General features: G+C 37.7%; 1 protein-coding gene across 3 annotated transcripts in view; it reads left to right on the forward strand.

The window, feature by feature from the left end:
- mtmr6 (myotubularin related protein 6) overlaps positions 1-17,765 on the forward strand; it is a 37,328-nt gene that overhangs the window by 9,897 nt on the left and 9,666 nt on the right. For 2 of the 3 annotated variants that reach the window (XM_020530582.2, XM_048597554.1), the window contains exons 3-8: positions 2,473-2,635; positions 9,647-9,804; positions 11,476-11,604; positions 12,037-12,171; positions 12,306-12,438; positions 14,179-14,288. In XM_020530582.2, the coding sequence (XP_020386171.2) occupies positions 2,473-2,635; positions 9,647-9,804; positions 11,476-11,604; positions 12,037-12,171; positions 12,306-12,438; positions 14,179-14,288 (828 nt within the window). Of the gene's footprint in view, positions 1-2,472; positions 2,636-3,924; positions 4,002-9,646; positions 9,805-11,475; positions 11,605-12,036; positions 12,172-12,305; positions 12,439-14,178; positions 14,289-17,765 lie in introns of those variants that run through there. The other variant, XM_048597555.1, reaches the window with a different exon arrangement.

A 17,765-nucleotide genomic window follows, 5' to 3' on the forward strand; every position in this document is an offset into this window, starting at 1 on the left:
ACTCCAGTTAGATTATTCCACAACATCTAAGTTCAGGCGAAAGCAAACAACTTTTTGCAATCTGTAGTCAATTTACCCCTTTTAAGATGAGCCAAATTAGGATGAATCTACATAGTTTCCTCTCCAAAGTTAACGTGTGTTAAAGGAAGGATGTTATTAAAGTGAAGACAGTTAGAAAAGATTGGAGGGTTTGAGTTATAAAAATAGGTTGGATAGGCTGGGACTTTTCTTCACTGGTGTGTAGGAGTTTGAAGGATGACCTTTTTAGAGGTTTATAAAATCATGAGGGGCATAGATAAAGTGAAGAGCAAAGGTGTTTTCCCGAGGGTAGGGGAGCTCAAAACAGCAGCTGCAGGGTCAATTGAAATTTTTAAGATCGAGATTGCTAGATTACTGTTAGCTAAGAGTTTAAAAAAGAATTGGTACCAATGACAGGTAAATAGTACTCAAGTAGAAATCAATAAGTACTGTAGGGGGAATAGATTTGAGAATCTGAATGGCCTATTCCAGTTCTTAAGTTCCCAAATGAGCCAATAAATAAATTACAAACTCTTTCCTGAAAATTATATAGAAAAACCTCAAATATGGGTCAAGTGCGCGCACAAAGATTTTTAAAAGAACAAAGGACAACATTTTTTAGACTGGTTCGTGTGTGGGATGAACTGCCAGAGGAAGTGGTGGATGCAGGATTTACGACGCGTAAAAGACATTTGGATAAGTACATTGATGGAAAATGTTTGGAAGGATATGGGCCAAATGCAGGCCGGTGAAACGAATTTAGTTTGGGAACATGCTCGGCATGGACTAGTTGGTCTGAAGTGTCTGTTCTGTGACTCCATGACTCTATCCTTCTTCATTTTGGTGTCTAAAGCTGATTAAGACCCGAGAAGAACTCTAAAAATCAAGATGCAATATTTTGCCCTTTTACCTCAAACAATTAGAAAATAAAAAGATAACTTTTCTTTAGCCGTTTTGATTTTTTTTTGCATCTGTATGCTGACTGTTAATGAGTTGTGTGCATGGGCACCCAGATTGCATTGAGCCTTCACAGTTTTTTCTCTTTGCTGCTAAAATGTTTTCTATGCTATAAGTACTTCTCAGTTGCTTGCTTACTTGCTTAGGTTCTGAAGATCTAAAAGTATAAGATTTTCCCTTGACTCAAAAATCAAAAGCACTGTTATTTAGATCTTTCTCTCCTGTTAGTATAGTTGTATTTGAGGGCTTGTCAGTTAAGTGTTTGTATGAGTTATAGCTTTTGGTGTGCTGATTTTTTTTTTTGTAGAATAAAATTTAGGAATTCTAGCAGGTACTTTAAATATGAACATCACTATCTTTTAATATTTTGGAATTTCATTTTAATTCTTGTTTAAAGGGATAGTTAAGGATACAGTAATGTGGAAGAGTTAAATATTTGGAGAATATTTGAAAATTGAATAGTTTTAGTTTGCGCAAATCATTAACTTAAATGCAACAAAAACACTGTCAAGGGGTATTTCCTATTGACCTAGTCTTTTGTGAACTTCACTAAAATAATTTAAGGGCAGAATATTTAAGGACCATGATATTTCTTTAATTCTTTAACTGGTATCATCAATAACGATCTCACTGCTCCACGTCCTAGCATATTTTCCTACACAGATGTATCATATTAGAATAATGTCCATTGTTCACAGAAGTGGTCATTCTAGCCACTTTCATCTTTTTCTTTTTTCCTTCTCCATACCTCAAATAGTTAGTAAACAAAAAAAATCAGAAATTGCTGGAAAAACTTAGCGTGTCTGGCAGCAGCTGTGGAGAGAAAGCATAACTGACATTTCTCTTACAGTGACACTCCATCAGAACTCTGTCATTGTACTGGAATTGTGGGTGGGGGTCCGAATAGGACTGGAACAAGAAATGTGTCATGTACCCCACAAAGAGACAGGCTTAACTGGGGCCCATCCGGGTACCCACGGCCACTCCTTTGATCTGAAGAAAGTGGGAGGAGTTAAAGGAGATGCTCAAAGTGAGGATGAGCTCCACCAGGTAGTAGAGCTGGATGGGGATGGTTTAGGCCTTTTATTTTTCCAGGAAGAAGCAGAGAGCCCTGAGACCATCCCGATGGGGCATGAACATGCAAAGAGATTGCACGTCCATTGAAAGAGGTGGTGGCTGCAGCCTGCGAACTGGAAATTCTGAAACTCGCATAAAATGTCAGAAGGATCACGGATATAAGTGGGAAGGGACTGGACAAGGTGAGAAAATATCCCTGCTTGGAGGCAGTGGCAGTTCTGAAGAAGCGTCACTTGATCCCAAATGGTGACTCTGCCTTCTCTCCACAGATGCTGCCAGACCTGCTGAGTTTTTCCAGCAATTTCTGTTTTTGTTTCTGATTTCCAGCATCTGTATTTCTTTAGTTTTTATTTAATTGGTTAGCAAATATTAATTACACATTTGAGTATTTTAAAATGTATCTATTTGATTGTTCTTTAGATAATGCATCATCACATTGCTGTTGTAGAAAAACTTCCTCTGACAGCAGTTGGGTGTCCATTAGTAATTCACTGCAAGAATTTTCGGGTCATTCACTTCATCATTCCAAGAGAAAGGGACTGTCATGACATTTTCAACTCTCTACTCAAGCTCTCGCGACCAGGTATGCATGGTGATAAATAGAGATCTCAAAACATTAATTTATTAAATTTAACTTTGTTCAGTTCTTGCTAGTTACTAGATATCTTAGAAAAAGTTAAATATATACTCATCTGTTCAGTATACTTTGTCCAGTATGACACTATACATGTTAGACTTACTTGATACTTTTAAGCTGGAAAGTTATGGAAAGTAGTAGCTCTGATCTGAAACAAATTGCAATTAGAATGTAGTCACAATCATATGTGACTGTTCATAATTTCCTATAGCTAACTTGCATCGATTTAAGTAATGAGTAGTAAGCTGATCTAAAGGATCCAGGCAAAGAAATGTTAGGCAAAGAAATGTTAGGGAGAAGATTCACTCTGTGAGCAACAATATATTCAGAATCACATTTGCAAAGACCAGGTCTACAATGTGTAATTCAGAGAATATTGACAAAATTTTCCTTAGTCCTTTTTGACTGTTTTTGTGAATGGGGAGTAGGGCCTTGTGTAGTGTTGTAGAACAGAGAGACCTAGGGGTTCAGGTACATAATTCATTGAAGTTTGCGTCACATATAGACCGGATAGGTAAAAAGGCATTTAGCATGCTTGCCTTCATTGCTCAGTTCTTCTGAGTACAGGAATTGTGACGTCATGTTGAAGTTGTGCAGAATGTTGATGAGGCCTCATCTGGAGTACTGTGTCCAGTTCTGGTCGCCCTGTTAGAAGAAGGATATTATCGAAATAGAGGAGGTTCAGAAGAGATTTCCCAGGATGTGGCTGGGTATGGAAGGCTTGAATTATAAAGAAAGGCTGGATAAGCTGGGACACTTTTCATTGGAACATAGGAGGTGGAGAGGTGACATTCTTTAGGTTTAATAAATCGTAAGGGGTTATAAATAGGATCAATAGTAAGTGTCTTCCCCCTAAGATGGGGGATTTCAAGACTAGGGGACATAATTTTAAGGTGAGAGGAGAAAGATTTAAAAAATACGAAAACGTTTTTACACAGGGTAATTTGCGTGTCGAATGCACGTCCTGAGGAAGTGGTGGATGTGGGCACAGTTACAACATTTAAAAAGCATTTGGATAAGTACCTGAATAGGAAAGGTTTGGAGGGATATGGGCCAAGAGCAGGCAAGTGGGACTAGTTTAGTTTTGGATCATGTTCAGCATGGACTAGTTGGACCGAAGAGTCTGTTTCTGTGCTGTATGACTCTATGTATACACGCTGTTTTTAACTGGAAAATTTTAACTTGACTAAACCTTTGCATTGCTGGTAAGGTGAAACCTTTTGGCCAATGCTGTGAACTAGTTTTGGGTGTGAAGAGCAGCTGGTCGTGTCGGACAACTGTACCAAAGTGTCACTTAAAGTTGAGTGATTAAGTAAGTTAACTCATTGTCATTGCATATCTTGGACTGGTTAGTTAATTCAGGTCACACTGATTTAAGGTGGTATTGTCCTATGTTATACCAGTTCGAATAGTGTCAACTGAGTTTTGAAAGACTTAAGACCCATATCACTGAAATGTTCAAAATTCTGAACTGCACCAGTAGTTTCCACAAAAAATGGGAGTATTCTTGTTGATACAGTATAGGACCGTAAAACTAAGCCATTCACCCACTTGAGCCTACTTTGCCATTCTTGATCATGGCTGGATATCTGCCTTGTCCTGTATTCTCCTGATGCCATTAGCAACTAGAAAGCTATCAGTCTCTGTCTTGAACATACTTAATGACTTAGTTTTGATAGCCATCTCAGGTTAAGAATTCCAAAGATTCACCATCTGAGGAAGACGTACTTTTTTTATCTCAGTTAACATGACTTGCGTTTTGTTCCTCCTGTCAAAGTGGATTACATAATAGTTTTCCACATTATGTTCTATCTATCATGCTGTTGCCAACTCATTTACCCAGTGTGAATTCATTTGCCTCATCACATCCTCCTTGCAACTCTCATTATCACCCAGGTTTTGTATTATCTACAAACTTGGGAACGTTACAATTGGCCACTGGATCCGCATCTTCGATTTATAGATTGAAAACATCCAGGGCTCAAGCATTGATCTTGTGGTATTGGTCACTGTCTACCAACCTGATTCATTAATTTTTACTTTCTGCCTATTACCAGTCTTTATCGATGCTAGTATATTACCTCTAATTCATGTGCTTTAATTTTGTTTAATATCCTCCTGTGTGGGAAGTCTTTGGAAAATCTAAATACCCTACGTTCACTGGTTTCCCTGTATCAATTGTGCTAGAAACATCCTTTTTAAAAAAGACCCAATCAAGTTTGGCAAACACGATTCCACCTTTTATAAATCCATGTTGAGTCTGTCCAATCAGATAACTATTGCCTAAATATCTTGGTATGATGTCCGTTTTAAAATATTCTAGTAATTTCCCTACTCCTGATATCTGACTAACGGGTCTGAAGTTTCCTGTTTACTGTGTCCCTCCCTTGTTGAACAATGAGGCTACACTTGCAGCCTTCCAATCTGTAGGCACCATTGCTTAATAGAATTTTGAAACATTATCACCAATCTATCCACTAATTCTGTAGCCACCTCTTCAAGGACTCTTGGGTGAAGTAGTTGGGTCCTGGGGATATGTCAATTTTTTGTCCAGTTAATTTCTCCAAATTACTTTGTGCCAATATGAATTTCTTTCAGTTCCACATTCGAACTAGGATATTAATTATTTCCAGGAGACTTTGTATCTTCCACTGTGAAAACAGATACACGGTCGTTTTGTTTCACCAAGTTCTCCTGTGTCTATCTGTAATGGTATTTGCTAATCTTTTTCTTTTAACAAGCCTCTAGAAGCTTTTACCATCTATTGTTATATTTCTTGCCATTTTATGTTCATATTCTATTCTCTCTCCATAAATTTCTAGATCCTCCTTTGAGTTATAATTCTCCAATCCTCAGGTTGCCAACTTGTTTGGCAACTTGATAAGCCGCCTTCTTTGTTAACTTCCCTTGTTGGCTAGCTATGGTTTTCCGTCCTATTGGGTGTTTTTACCTTAAAGATGTGTGTTTTTTTAAAAAAACTAGGTATTAACTATTTAACGGATAACCAGGTTGAAAAGAAATCTATCTGTTAAACCTTTTAAACTCTTTGAAATAATCATAGCCATTTTCCTCCTTTATACTTTTTATAATTGCTCTTCATGGATTAAAAACCCTTGTTTTACATTGAACTACTTAGTTTTAAAACTTAAGTGGAAAATTCTGTTGTACATTGGTGCACCAGGTGGTAAAGAAGGCAAATGGTATGTTGGCCTTCATAGTGAGAGGATTCAAGTACAGGAGCAGGGATACCTTGCTACAATCATACAGTGCCTTGGTGAGACCAGACCCGGAGTATTGTGTGCAAATTTGGTCTCCTTATCCAAGGATGTTCTGACTATGGAGGGAGTGCAATGAAGATTTACCAGACAGATTCCTGAGATGGAAGGATTGATGCATGGAGATTAGATCAGTTAGGATTATATTCATTATAGTTTGAAAGAAAGAGGATCTCTTAGAAACGTATAAAATTCTAACAAGGCTAGACAGGGTAAATGTAGGAAGGCTAGTTCCAGTGACCAAAGAGTTTGGAACTAGGGGTCACAGACCAAGGATATGGGCTAAGCCATTTAAAATTGGGATGAAGAGAAATGTCTAAACAGAATATGGGGAGTCTGTGCAATTCTCTGCCACTGAAAGTGGTTGAGGTCAAAGCATTGAATGTTTTCAACAAATAAGATACAGTTCTTAAGACTGAAGGGATCAAAGGTTACGCGAAGAAAGTGGGAACTGGATACTGAGTCGGATGATTGGCGGTGATCATATTGAATGGCGAATCAAGCTCAAAGGACTGAAATGCCTACTCCTCCTATTTTTCTATGTTTTTATATTATAGTCACTATTTCTAAAATGTTCTCTTGTAATAAAATTATTAATTAGACGTTTCTCATTCAATAATAGCGAGTCTAAAATAATTTGTGCCCTAGTTTGGTCTTCAAAGTATTATTTGAAAAGCTGCCTTGAACACAATCTGGGAATTCTTCCTCCACAGCATTGTTGTTCATTAGATTTACCCAGTTTTTATGTAAATTGAAGTCACCCATGATTATTGAATTTCCCTTGTGACATGCACCTCTGTTCTGTTTGGTGGCCTATAAATCTCTTCTATTGATGTTTACTGTCCCTTCTTTTAAATTGTGCTCAAACAAATACTACATCCTGTTGTTTAATCAACAATACTCTGTCTGCTACATTGATCCCATTATTTATTGTCAGCACAACCACCTTCTTTTCCTTTTTGCTTGAACATCCTAACTGCCAGAAATCTTTAATATTAGCTCCCAATCTTGAGCACCCTACAGCTGTGTCTCATGTGCGATGGCAATGATTTAGACTTTTACTTCTCAATGCCTTCAAATCACTTATGTTGCTGTCAATGCGCTGTGCCTTCAAACTGCTTTTAATTTTTTTTAACTGTAGATTGAATCTGGTTGATTCCAGAACTTGTTTTTGCGATCATTTGCACTCAGTTTTTCCACTTCCTTATAACAAATTTGTTTTTATCTTATCTGAACTCCCTCTTGCATCCCTGACTCCTTGACAAACTAGTTGACCCTCCCCACCCTTCCACTACCACCATGACTAACAGCAATATTAAGTTTTCTCACAAGTATGTTATGAAGGCGTGGTCGCCCCACCCCCAACCGCCACCACCATAACTAAAACCGAAACACCAAGAGATGCTCACCTTGCCTCATAATCTATTAAAGCAGTAGTTAAGTAAGAAATTCCTGATACTCCCTTTATAATTAATTTATTTATCTAACTAACAGTTAACAAATTAACAGAACTACTAACACAACTGAACAATTCCCCCTTAACTAATAACTATTCCTAAATAAAACAAAGTTCTAATGGTGTGTGGTTCCAATAGATACAAGTCCCACTTACATAAACCAAATTAATAAAAAAAAGCCCAATCTGTCAAAATCACACCCAGGATAAGTCTTCTGGAATGTTCTTTGCATTCTCTGCTGTCCTCCAGTCAGGAGCATCTTCCTCTGTTGAATTCTTGTGTCAGGAATATTAGCTGAGTGCCATGGTGCTTATTCTGAGATCTTACTGAGAGAGCCGGTGATTCTCTCTTTCTTTAGACCTGATAGCTGTTCTTTTAACAGATGGCAGTTTACCGATTTTTTTTTAAATGCCGTTTTCTTTTATACCCTTGATGACCTGTTGATTTCTTACAATATGATTGATCTGAGGTTGTCAAAACCATCAGATTTAAATTTAACTGGGCTTTGGTACCTAGGGCCTAGTTTAAATTAATTGGCAAAATTCAAAAATCTGCACACTTGGTAAAAATGCTGCTTTGCCTGTTAACAGTATAGCCTCTTGATACAATGTTTCAATTTCAAGAACCCTGCGTGCATCTGCTGCTGCCTGCAGACCTTTTTTAATCTCGTGTAAAAAAAAAACACATCTTTCAAAGGGACCATGCACTCTTCGCCCCCCCCCCCGCCCCTATCGTTTTGCAAACAAATTCTAACGTCCTGCCTTTCAATCCACAAGTACTATACCAACTTCACTACAAACCTATTCATCCCACTTCTGTTAAGGTGTAACCCGTTCTCCTTGTGTAGGTTCGAACTGCCAGTGCCTCAGAAACCTAAAGTTCCCCTTCCTGTTTTCCAAACATGCTCAATCCTGCTATTTTTATACTCAACAGCACGTAGTATTTGGAGCAATCATGAAGTTACTGCCTAAGAGGTTTGTTTTTGCCTAACTCCCTAAATTCTACTTGAGGAGGATCTCATCATTTTGTTTTGAGATTAAGTAGAGTGAGTTATACAGAAGTATGTTCTAAATCTGGTTTGTTTGTACTTAATAAACATTCAAAATGTGATGAGCTGAGATTTTTTTTTTGTTTGGTTACATAATTGCTCACGTATCTTTTCCTCCTTGGAAATTCATCAGATGGTCAGATCAGTTAACAAATAAAAATCAAAAGAACTGCTGATGCTGTAAATCGAAAACAAAAAGAGAGATTGCTGGAAAAGCTTAGCAGGTCTGGCAGCAGCTGTGGAGAGAAATCAGAGTTAACGTTTCAGGTCAAGTAATCCTTTCTCAGAACAAGAGATAGTAGGAACTGCAGATGCTGGAGAATCCGAGACAACAAGGTGCAGGGCTGGATGAACACGTTACCTTTTTCAGAACAAGCTCAGTTAACAGCTTGTTCTGAAGAACAGCTTGTTTCTGAAGAAGGGTCTAGACCCGAAACGTCAGCTTTCCTGCTCCTCTGATGCTGCTTGGCCTGCTGTGTTCATCCAGCACTACACCTTGTTATCTCAGATTCTCCAGCATTGGCAGTTCCTACTATCTCAGGTAACAGCTCCTGTTCGTCCTCCAGTGTTGCTCTTAAACCAACCACTAGATGGTGGACATGAGCAGCCCAACATTTTTTCTAGATGGTGGACATGAGCAGCCCAACATTTTTTTTAGACCTTTGACTGATCTACTAATTCTCGATGCCAAAAAACACTTTCAGTTCTGCCTTTTGTAGTAACAAAACTGGTATCTTGAACTTGCCGTGTAGGAAAGGATCTGATGCAATTGAAAATCTTACAGCTGTTTGGCGTAGTTGATGATGGCATCATTCCTGGAATTCTTGGGTGTATCGAAACTTGTTATAATCATGATCCCTAGTTGCAGTTTTGTCACTGAATATTGTATATATTTCCAGTTACTTTAAATCTGATTTAACTGTCTTTAAACAAAATCAATACTTGGATATTTGCAGTCAATCGGTTCTGATATAAGAGGCATATGTGGGACTTGAGCCTTAATCGTCTGGTTCAAAGGTGGAGATCCCACCACTGCTCCACAAGACCCATCGATTTTTGCCCTTTAACAAAGTGATATCACTTGGAACAAGTGTGTGAATTTGAGTGATTTTTGTCATTTTATTTCTTACAAGTATTTGTAGACTTAGTAAACAATTGACTACATTCTGTTTTTCAGTTAAGTATGATGACCTCTATGCATTCTCATATACACCTAAGAAGACCGAATATGAGAGAATGATGGGCTGGAAAGTTGTTAATTTAAATGATGAATATCAACGTATGAGAATCCCAAATGATATCTGGCAGTTAACTGATGTAAACAGAGGTTACAAGGTAAGAAGAAATTGTCAAGAATATGGAGTTGTAATGCTTATTGAAAGAAGTAAAATGAATAATGTTTACTCAGATTTTCTTCCGTTTTCAGTCCTCTTCCTGATGTTTGATCGTATTTAGCTAACTGAAATAATCTGTGGTTGAAAAAAAGTTTAGTGCACATACTTGCTTCAAAATATTCTGGTTCCAGTTTTGGTTCCAAAAGCCTCTTTCTCAAGTGTGTGTTTGTAATGGCCACAGATTGGTGAGACATTATACCCAGTTCTTTCAGCAATGTTGATCTTGAACTCACTGTCTAATAATGCACATAATTACTGGGCAGGATGGTCCTCTTAATTTATTTCTCACTTGCAATTTTTTTTTATCATTATCTTGCTGTAAGAGCTGTTTATTCATATTCTACCCTGTTTTCACAACAATGCAGTTTCCTGTATTGCCCAGTTTTTTCCAAAGTTGTACTTTAGGGTTCACAGACACGGTCCAAATCTCTTGCCATCCAAATAAAGATTGACATTGAACTGTGTAATTTTGAATAAAATTGAACTGTTCTATTAAACTGTTAAAGTATTTGATACTCATTCAATTGAATTAGTTACATTGTCAGTTCCCCTTTGGGAGGTAGACCTAAATCATTGAAAATTCATTCTACTGATTTTGTAGTAACATTTCTTGTTAATTAAATCTGTTACTGGGAGTCACTTTAAATGACTTTGCTTGCAGAAGTCAATACAAAATAATCCTACTTATTTACATCTTATTATCCCTTTATTAGTTGATCAAATTAAATTTCTTTTGTTGTAACAAAGCAAATGTAACATGGGAACACACAGGAGTAGGCTGTTCATCCACTTGAGCCTTTTCCACCATTGTGTGATCATAGCACATCTGTGGTCTAACTCCATGTACCTGGCTTTGGTCTATGTCCCTTAATACCTTTTGATTAACAAAAATTATCTATCCAAGATTTAAAGTTAATGACTGATTTTGCATCGGCTGCCATTTGTGGAAGAGCGTTCCAAACTTCTACTGTCTTTTGTGTGTAGAAGTGCTTCATAACATCTTTCCTTAACAGACTGGCCAGTGTTAGCAGTTTTTAGACTCTGTCTCCCAGTTCTATAATCCTCAAACAGGAAAAATAGTTTAGCTTTGTCTGCCCCATCTCTTCTTGTTAATATCTTGAAGACTTTAATCACGTCACCCTTTAACCGTCTAAATTTTAGAGAAAACAGGCCTAATCTGCACAATCTTTCTTCATAACTTAACCCTGAAGTCCAGTTATCATTCTCGTAAACCCACATTGTACTCCATGTATCCTTCGTAAGGTGTTGTGCCTAGTTATGCTCATAGTGCTCGAAGTGTGTTCTAACCAAGGATTTGTTTGGCTGCAGCATAACTTCTGTGACCTTATACTGCAGTCTTGTATATACTGTAGATATCAAGTCTAGCATCCCATTAGCCACCCTGCTTTATTTTCTGCACCTGTTTGTGGCATTTGAAAAATCTGTGAGCTGAGCCCCTAAGTCTCTTTGGGCTTCTGTATTTATAGACTGTACCCACTGTTACCAAACGTCTCTTATAACAAATGACACCTGGGAGTTGTGGATATTTCTTTATGCTGGTAGCATTAGCTTTTTTCATTTCATGAATGTACTTGTTCTTTTCCACGAACAGGTTTGTGATACATATCCAACAGAACTATACGTTCCCAGAAGTGTCAGCAAGCCCATTATAGTTGGGAGTTCCAAGTTCAGGAGCAAAGGAAGATTTCCTGCGTTGTCCTATTTTTTCCACCAGACACAGGTATGGTCATTCATTTGTATTAATGGTCATTACTGTCATGTCACTAATAAGCATGCTGTTGACAAGGTTCCATAGTTTATATTTTTCTTTCTTAGAGAGGTAGCTAACATGTAATAGGTTAAAATAAAAATGATGCAAGAAGAAGCACAAATTACAAATGTGCAGAGAATGGAGAGAGAAGCTACTAAGTATTATGGAGCATAAAAGTAAAAATCAAAGGCAGGCAGTGCAACAATTATAGAAGCCAGATGTATCAGCTAATGTTTCCTACCAAATCTGGTTTTAGTAGTCAAGCAAGTTGTGTGCCCAGTACAATAAAGACTCTGCCCCTCTGATTTGAGGAAATGAAGGTGGAAGTGGCCTGCTACTGTGCTGTTTTTAAACAAAACTATTGTTTTTTCAAACTAACCATTATCTTTCTTTTCTTACCAGGCTGCCATTTGTAGATGCAGCCAACCATTATCTGGCTTTAGTGCCAGGTGTCTAGAAGACGAGCATATGCTGCAAGCTATAAGTAAAGCTAATCCCAACAGCCACTTCATGTATGTAATGGATACAAGACCAAAAGTATGTGTGAATCTTGTTTTAGTATTTGTCAGTGTCCATTTATTGAAAGAGATAATTTACTAGATAAGTTTAACTAAAGTATGGCGATTGCATGAAATTTGAATATCACAATAGACTTTTCTTATATTTTTCAGCTAAATGCAATAGCAAATCGAGCTGCTGGTAAAGGTTATGAAAATGAAGACAACTATTCCAATATTAGATTTAAGTTTGTTGGGATTGAAAATATACATGTCATGAGAGCAAGCTTGCAGAAAGTCAATGAAGGTGTGTTTTGATCTGCTGTTTCTATCGTATGGTATGTAAATCTTGCAGGGCTTCATAATTCCTCCTGTCCTGTTTTTCCCTCTTCTGAATGTGGTGGAATGTACTGAGCTACATTTCTATTAGCAAGCAACTCCTTTACCACCTTACCAAGATGCTGATCATTTAGTTGTTTTGTAGCATTTTGATTCAACAATATGGTTTGCTAGGCCATTTCAGAGGAAAATTGAAAATTGAGCACATTGGTGTGGATCTAGTCAGTAATCGTGACTGTGAAACTACTAAATTGTCATTAAAAATCCATCTGGTTTACTAGTGCCTTTTTGGGGAAGAAAATCCACCATCTTTTTGCAGTGTGGACTAGAACTTGACTTTGGCTGAAAGGCAATGATTCAGCTGAAAGGCTGTGATTATGACTATCTCAACCTCTTCTATCACCATACCTGGCTATACACTGTTTTACTAGGACAGACTCAGCGGAGATGATAGTGCAATAGTATACAATCAGGAGGGAGCAATCCTGCACATTCTCAACAGTTGACCTTGTGAAATTTTATGCAATTGAGTTAAACATGATTAAGGAAATTTCTCTGATGACTACCGACCACCACGTTTCAACTGATAAGTTAGTATTCCTCATGCTGAATGCTACTTGGAAGAGGTACAGAGAGTAATGAGCACAGAGCTTACTCTGGACTTGAGATTCCAGCATTCGTTACTACTGTGCTAAATGGGACAAATTCAGAGGAAACCTAGCAGCTCGGAGTTGGTCATCATGAGGTACTGATGGCCAGTACAATATGAAACCTCGTTCTGTGACATACCCTTCATTTGACCATTAACACAGGCTAGCTACCAAACCTGTACCAAATGAGGAGTGTAGGAGATCATGCCAGGAATAGCATGAGGCATACTCAAAAAAAATTCCCCTTGTGAAAATATAGTTCAGGATGTAATGGATGACTAGATGCAGAACAGCATTCTACAAACAGTGAACCAAGTCTACAGCCAGTGAATCCAATTTCTGCAGTCCTGCACTTAAGTTATGAACGTGTAGAAAATTAAACACCTAATAGGGTAAGGACACTTGGCAGATATGCCCATCGTCAATAATGGTGAAACTGAGCACACTGGTGCGAAAGATAAGGGTGAATCTCTTTCAGCCGTTTTCTGCTTGAAGTGTCAAATGGATGATTCAGTTTAATTCTTTCATCAGAAGTTGGTGTACTGGGTAAAGCCAGCATTTGTTGACCAATGCGAATTGCCCTCAATCTGAGTAGCTTCTGAGGTGCCACCATCATGGAAGCACATCTTTAGCCAATTGAATTAGATGCTACCTAACCTGTTGAGTGAATCGAGCACTTTTTTAAATTTTTGTTTCAAGTCTTCAGCATTTGGTTATGAAAGAGTCATATGTTACTTCCTCTGCAGTGTTAGAGCTAGGAAATTACCGTAATGGAGTCCTTCAATTTGATATAGAAATTAAATGATCTTTTCAGAGTTAATATTTCAAAGTGTTAACCTTATTTGTTAACTTTATTTTGGGTGGAATGAGTGAGTCACGTGAATTCAATAGCTAAATATGAAACAGATGTTGAGAAAGATTCCTCTGTCTCGTTCTGTGTAACAGATGAGAAACTTATTTACTTGTGCAGTCTGGAAGTAAGAAATATGTTATTTTTACCAAATGTGCAAGCTAAAATAATTATTTGACTGGTTAATTATTTATTTCCTTGTTTTTAGTGTGTGGAACCAAAGAGTTGTCTCTGAATGACTTCTTAATTGGTTTGGAGAGTTCTGGATGGCTTCGCCACATTAAAGCTGTGTTGGATGCTGCTACATCTCTTGCTAAAGTACATGTTACTTCACCATATATGTTGTAAAATTAATTTCCTTCCTGCATATAAAATGTTATTCAGCAAATAATTTAGTTAATAGAGGAAAGATATAGCTTTCTGAATAAGTAAGATGTTACAGTGCCAATGTTTGGTGTATATTACAAAGCTGAGATAGCCTTCACTAGACTCAAAGCTTTTTGACCTTTGCTTGTAATTTTCTTTCCCTTCCTTAAATCCAGACTCTCTCTCTCCTGCATCTCAGTCTCTGTTTCTCTGTGCTTCCCCCACTGCCCCCACCACAAAAAAACTGCTGTTATAGCACTAATTACATTCAGTACCTTAACTGTGGCCCTTCTTTCATGTTTGAGCTGGCCGTAAATGCACCGGACACAAGGAGCCTCGTAGCCAAGTTGACTGTGTACAACATAAACAAAAATGTATGGATGCTTTTAATTGAGATGTGTTCCCTCTGGAGAAAGTGGGACTTTAAACCAGGACTTCTGGCCAAGAAGTAAGGGTATTAGCCCCTACAAATGCATTTATATTTGCCAAATACAAACCAGGAGCAACAAAACACGTCCTGCACAATCCCAACTTTAAGGCCACTGCATAAATTTTTTTTCTTCTTTGGATGAAATCAACCGACTCAGCGTAGACTGGACGTCCACCCATAAACCTTCTATGAGGTCCTGTTTCATCTAATTGGTTGTCCTTTAGTGAGCATAAAGCACTTTTAAAATGTAATTTCAATCGTGACGGAGGTGCGAAGAATCCATTTCATACTGTTTTTTATTTAGAACATGCTGAAAATAGGTTTTTAAGGACAGAATAAGATGCCATTTCTAATTATTTCTACAAAAAAAAAGGTGCTGCGAAAGCTTAATGATGAGGGCATGTTTTATATTGTAAATTATGTAAGGACATGCTACCATACTGTTGTCTGAAGGATTAAATACAATAGAATGATCAGATGCAGGAGGTAATAGAATGTTTTTTTGTTTCTCCATGTGGTAGACTTGGAACAAAGTCTGATGAATCAAACTCTAAAATGGTACCTTATTCATACTGTAAAAGTCTACTTGCTTTGGCCCAGTTGATGTGAATCAAAACTTTTGTGCATAGGAAAAAATTTTTACTCCAAGCTTGTACACTAAAACATGTTACTTCTGCAGCTGAGGGTTAAGTAGTTAATTACCGTCACCATTATTTAAAGAAGTAGTAATAGACAAACTAGTAGGGCTAAAAGCAGATAGATCTCCTGACCCTGATGGCTTGCATTCTAGGATTCTCAGACATAGTGACGGAGTTAATGGATGCATATAATTTTCCAAAAATTGTTAGATTCTGGAGAAATACCAGAAGATTGGAAAACTGCTAATGTGACACCCCCTATTCAAAAAGAGGTTAGGCAAAAAGTAAGTGCCTATGGCCCAATTAGCCGAACATCTGTTGATTTCAATACTTTGCCAACAATCGATAAGGAAATTTTAGCAGAACATTTGGAAAATCTTAATCTAACCAACCAGAGACAGCATGGTTTCATGAAAGGGAAATCTTGTCTGACTAAATTAAAGTCTTTTGAAGAATCCTCAGAGTGGATCGAGGGGAAACCAGAAGTTGTGTTGTGTTTGGACTTCCAGCAGGCATTTGCCAAGGCGCCTCACAAAAACTGAAGTAATAAGATATAAGAGCCCACAATGTCGGAGATAGTATATTGTAATTTATAGCAAATTGGCTAATGGGCAGGAAACAATGAGTGGTGATAAGGATTTTTTAATTCATTTCAGCATCCTGTGATTAGTGGGGTTTCACAGAGATCAGTGCGGAGAATACAACTCTTTTTGGAATATATGTTAATGACTGGGAGGAAAGAAGTGAATGTACTGCAGCCAAATTCGCGGACGACACAAAAATATGTGGAAAAGCAGGTTGTGATGATGATACAACCAATTTGGAGAGATATTGATAAGTAAAGAGGCAAAATGTTGGCAAATGGAGTATAATGTGGGAAAATGTGAAGTTGTTCATTTTGGAAGGGAGAACAAAGGAATATAATCCTTAAATGGAAAAAAAAAGACTGCAGAAAGCTGCAACACAACTTGGGAGTACTTGTACATAAAACACTGAGTTAGGCACAGGTGCAGCAGATAGTCAGGAAGCCTAATGGAATATTGGACCTTATTTCAAGGGCGTTCAAGTATAAGAGTAGGGAAGTTTTACTGCAACTGTACAAAGTACTGATGAGACCACATCTGGAGTACTGAGACCAGTTTTGGTCCCTTTACTAAAAGAAATATATCATTTCATTGGAGGCAGTTCAGAGAAGGTTCACTAGGATGATCCCTGGTGTGGAGGGATTGTCTTAAGAGCAAAGGCTAAACAAGTTGGGACTCTTCGGACTTTAGAAGAATGAGAGATGATCCCATTGAAATGTATAGGATCGTAAGGGGTTTGACAGGATAAATATTCAGAGGATGTTTCTCCTCATGGGGAGTTCCGAACAACCAGAGGGCATTCTTTCAGAATGAAGTGGGGGACCAGTTTAAGACCAACATGAGGAGGGATTTCTTCTCTTGGAGGACTGAGTCTTTGGAATTCAGTACCACAGAGAGCTGTTGGGGCAGAGACCTAGTGTATATTTAGGGCTGAGATAGATTCTTGATCACTAGGGGAAATCAAGAGTTACAGGGAAAAGGCAGGAAGGTGTACACAAGGAATCTCAGATCAGCTATGATCCTATGGAATTCCAGAGCAGGCTCAAGGGGCTGAATGGCCTGCTCCTGTTCCTTTTTTTTTATGGACTAAAAAGACAAAACATTGTATAGTTCAGACTTAAAACTAATTAGCTTTTAGTGATTCATCTTCTGGCTTAGAGGGGAATTATAAAATCCAAAAATTATTTTTTATAGTAACAACTAACATGGGCCACTAGTCTTGATGAAACATTTTTGTAAGTTCTTTTTTATTCAAATCAGAGAATGGTGGTCGCACAAGACATAAGTAGCCACTGACACCAGTCTGTTCCAGCGTAGTTTAAAAGTAAATGTGTTATTTATGATTAAATATAATCCATTATAGGGTACTTCTACAATACAGTAAAAAGAATCAAGTCAGGTATTTGAAAAAGTGATCACTTCTAAACCATAATATTAGCTGTTCACCATTGAAGTCTGATAAATGACAATTTGCTATTGAAACAAACATTATGCCTGATGCAGCACATTTGAGAAAACACTGGACATGTTCAGAGCAGACATCATTTGGGAAAAGATGTGAATCCCTCCCCTCAATTGTTAATTTGTGTGTTTTCTTCAAAAATAATTTTTGACAGCTTGAATATTTGTTCTCTGTTTCAAATTTCTAGCATCTTCAGTGTGTTATTTTTGTGCACATGATCCTGACTGTCCATCAGTAACCATCTCATGAGGAAAAGATTTTTTCCTCGACAGGTGATTGCTTATGAGTAATATAGTTGTGAGCAATTCACATTCC

The sequence above is a fragment of the Rhincodon typus genome, chromosome 6 (assembly GCF_021869965.1).
Source record: "Rhincodon typus isolate 14 chromosome 6, sRhiTyp1.1, whole genome shotgun sequence".
Lineage (NCBI taxonomy): Eukaryota > Metazoa > Chordata > Chondrichthyes > Orectolobiformes > Rhincodontidae > Rhincodon > Rhincodon typus.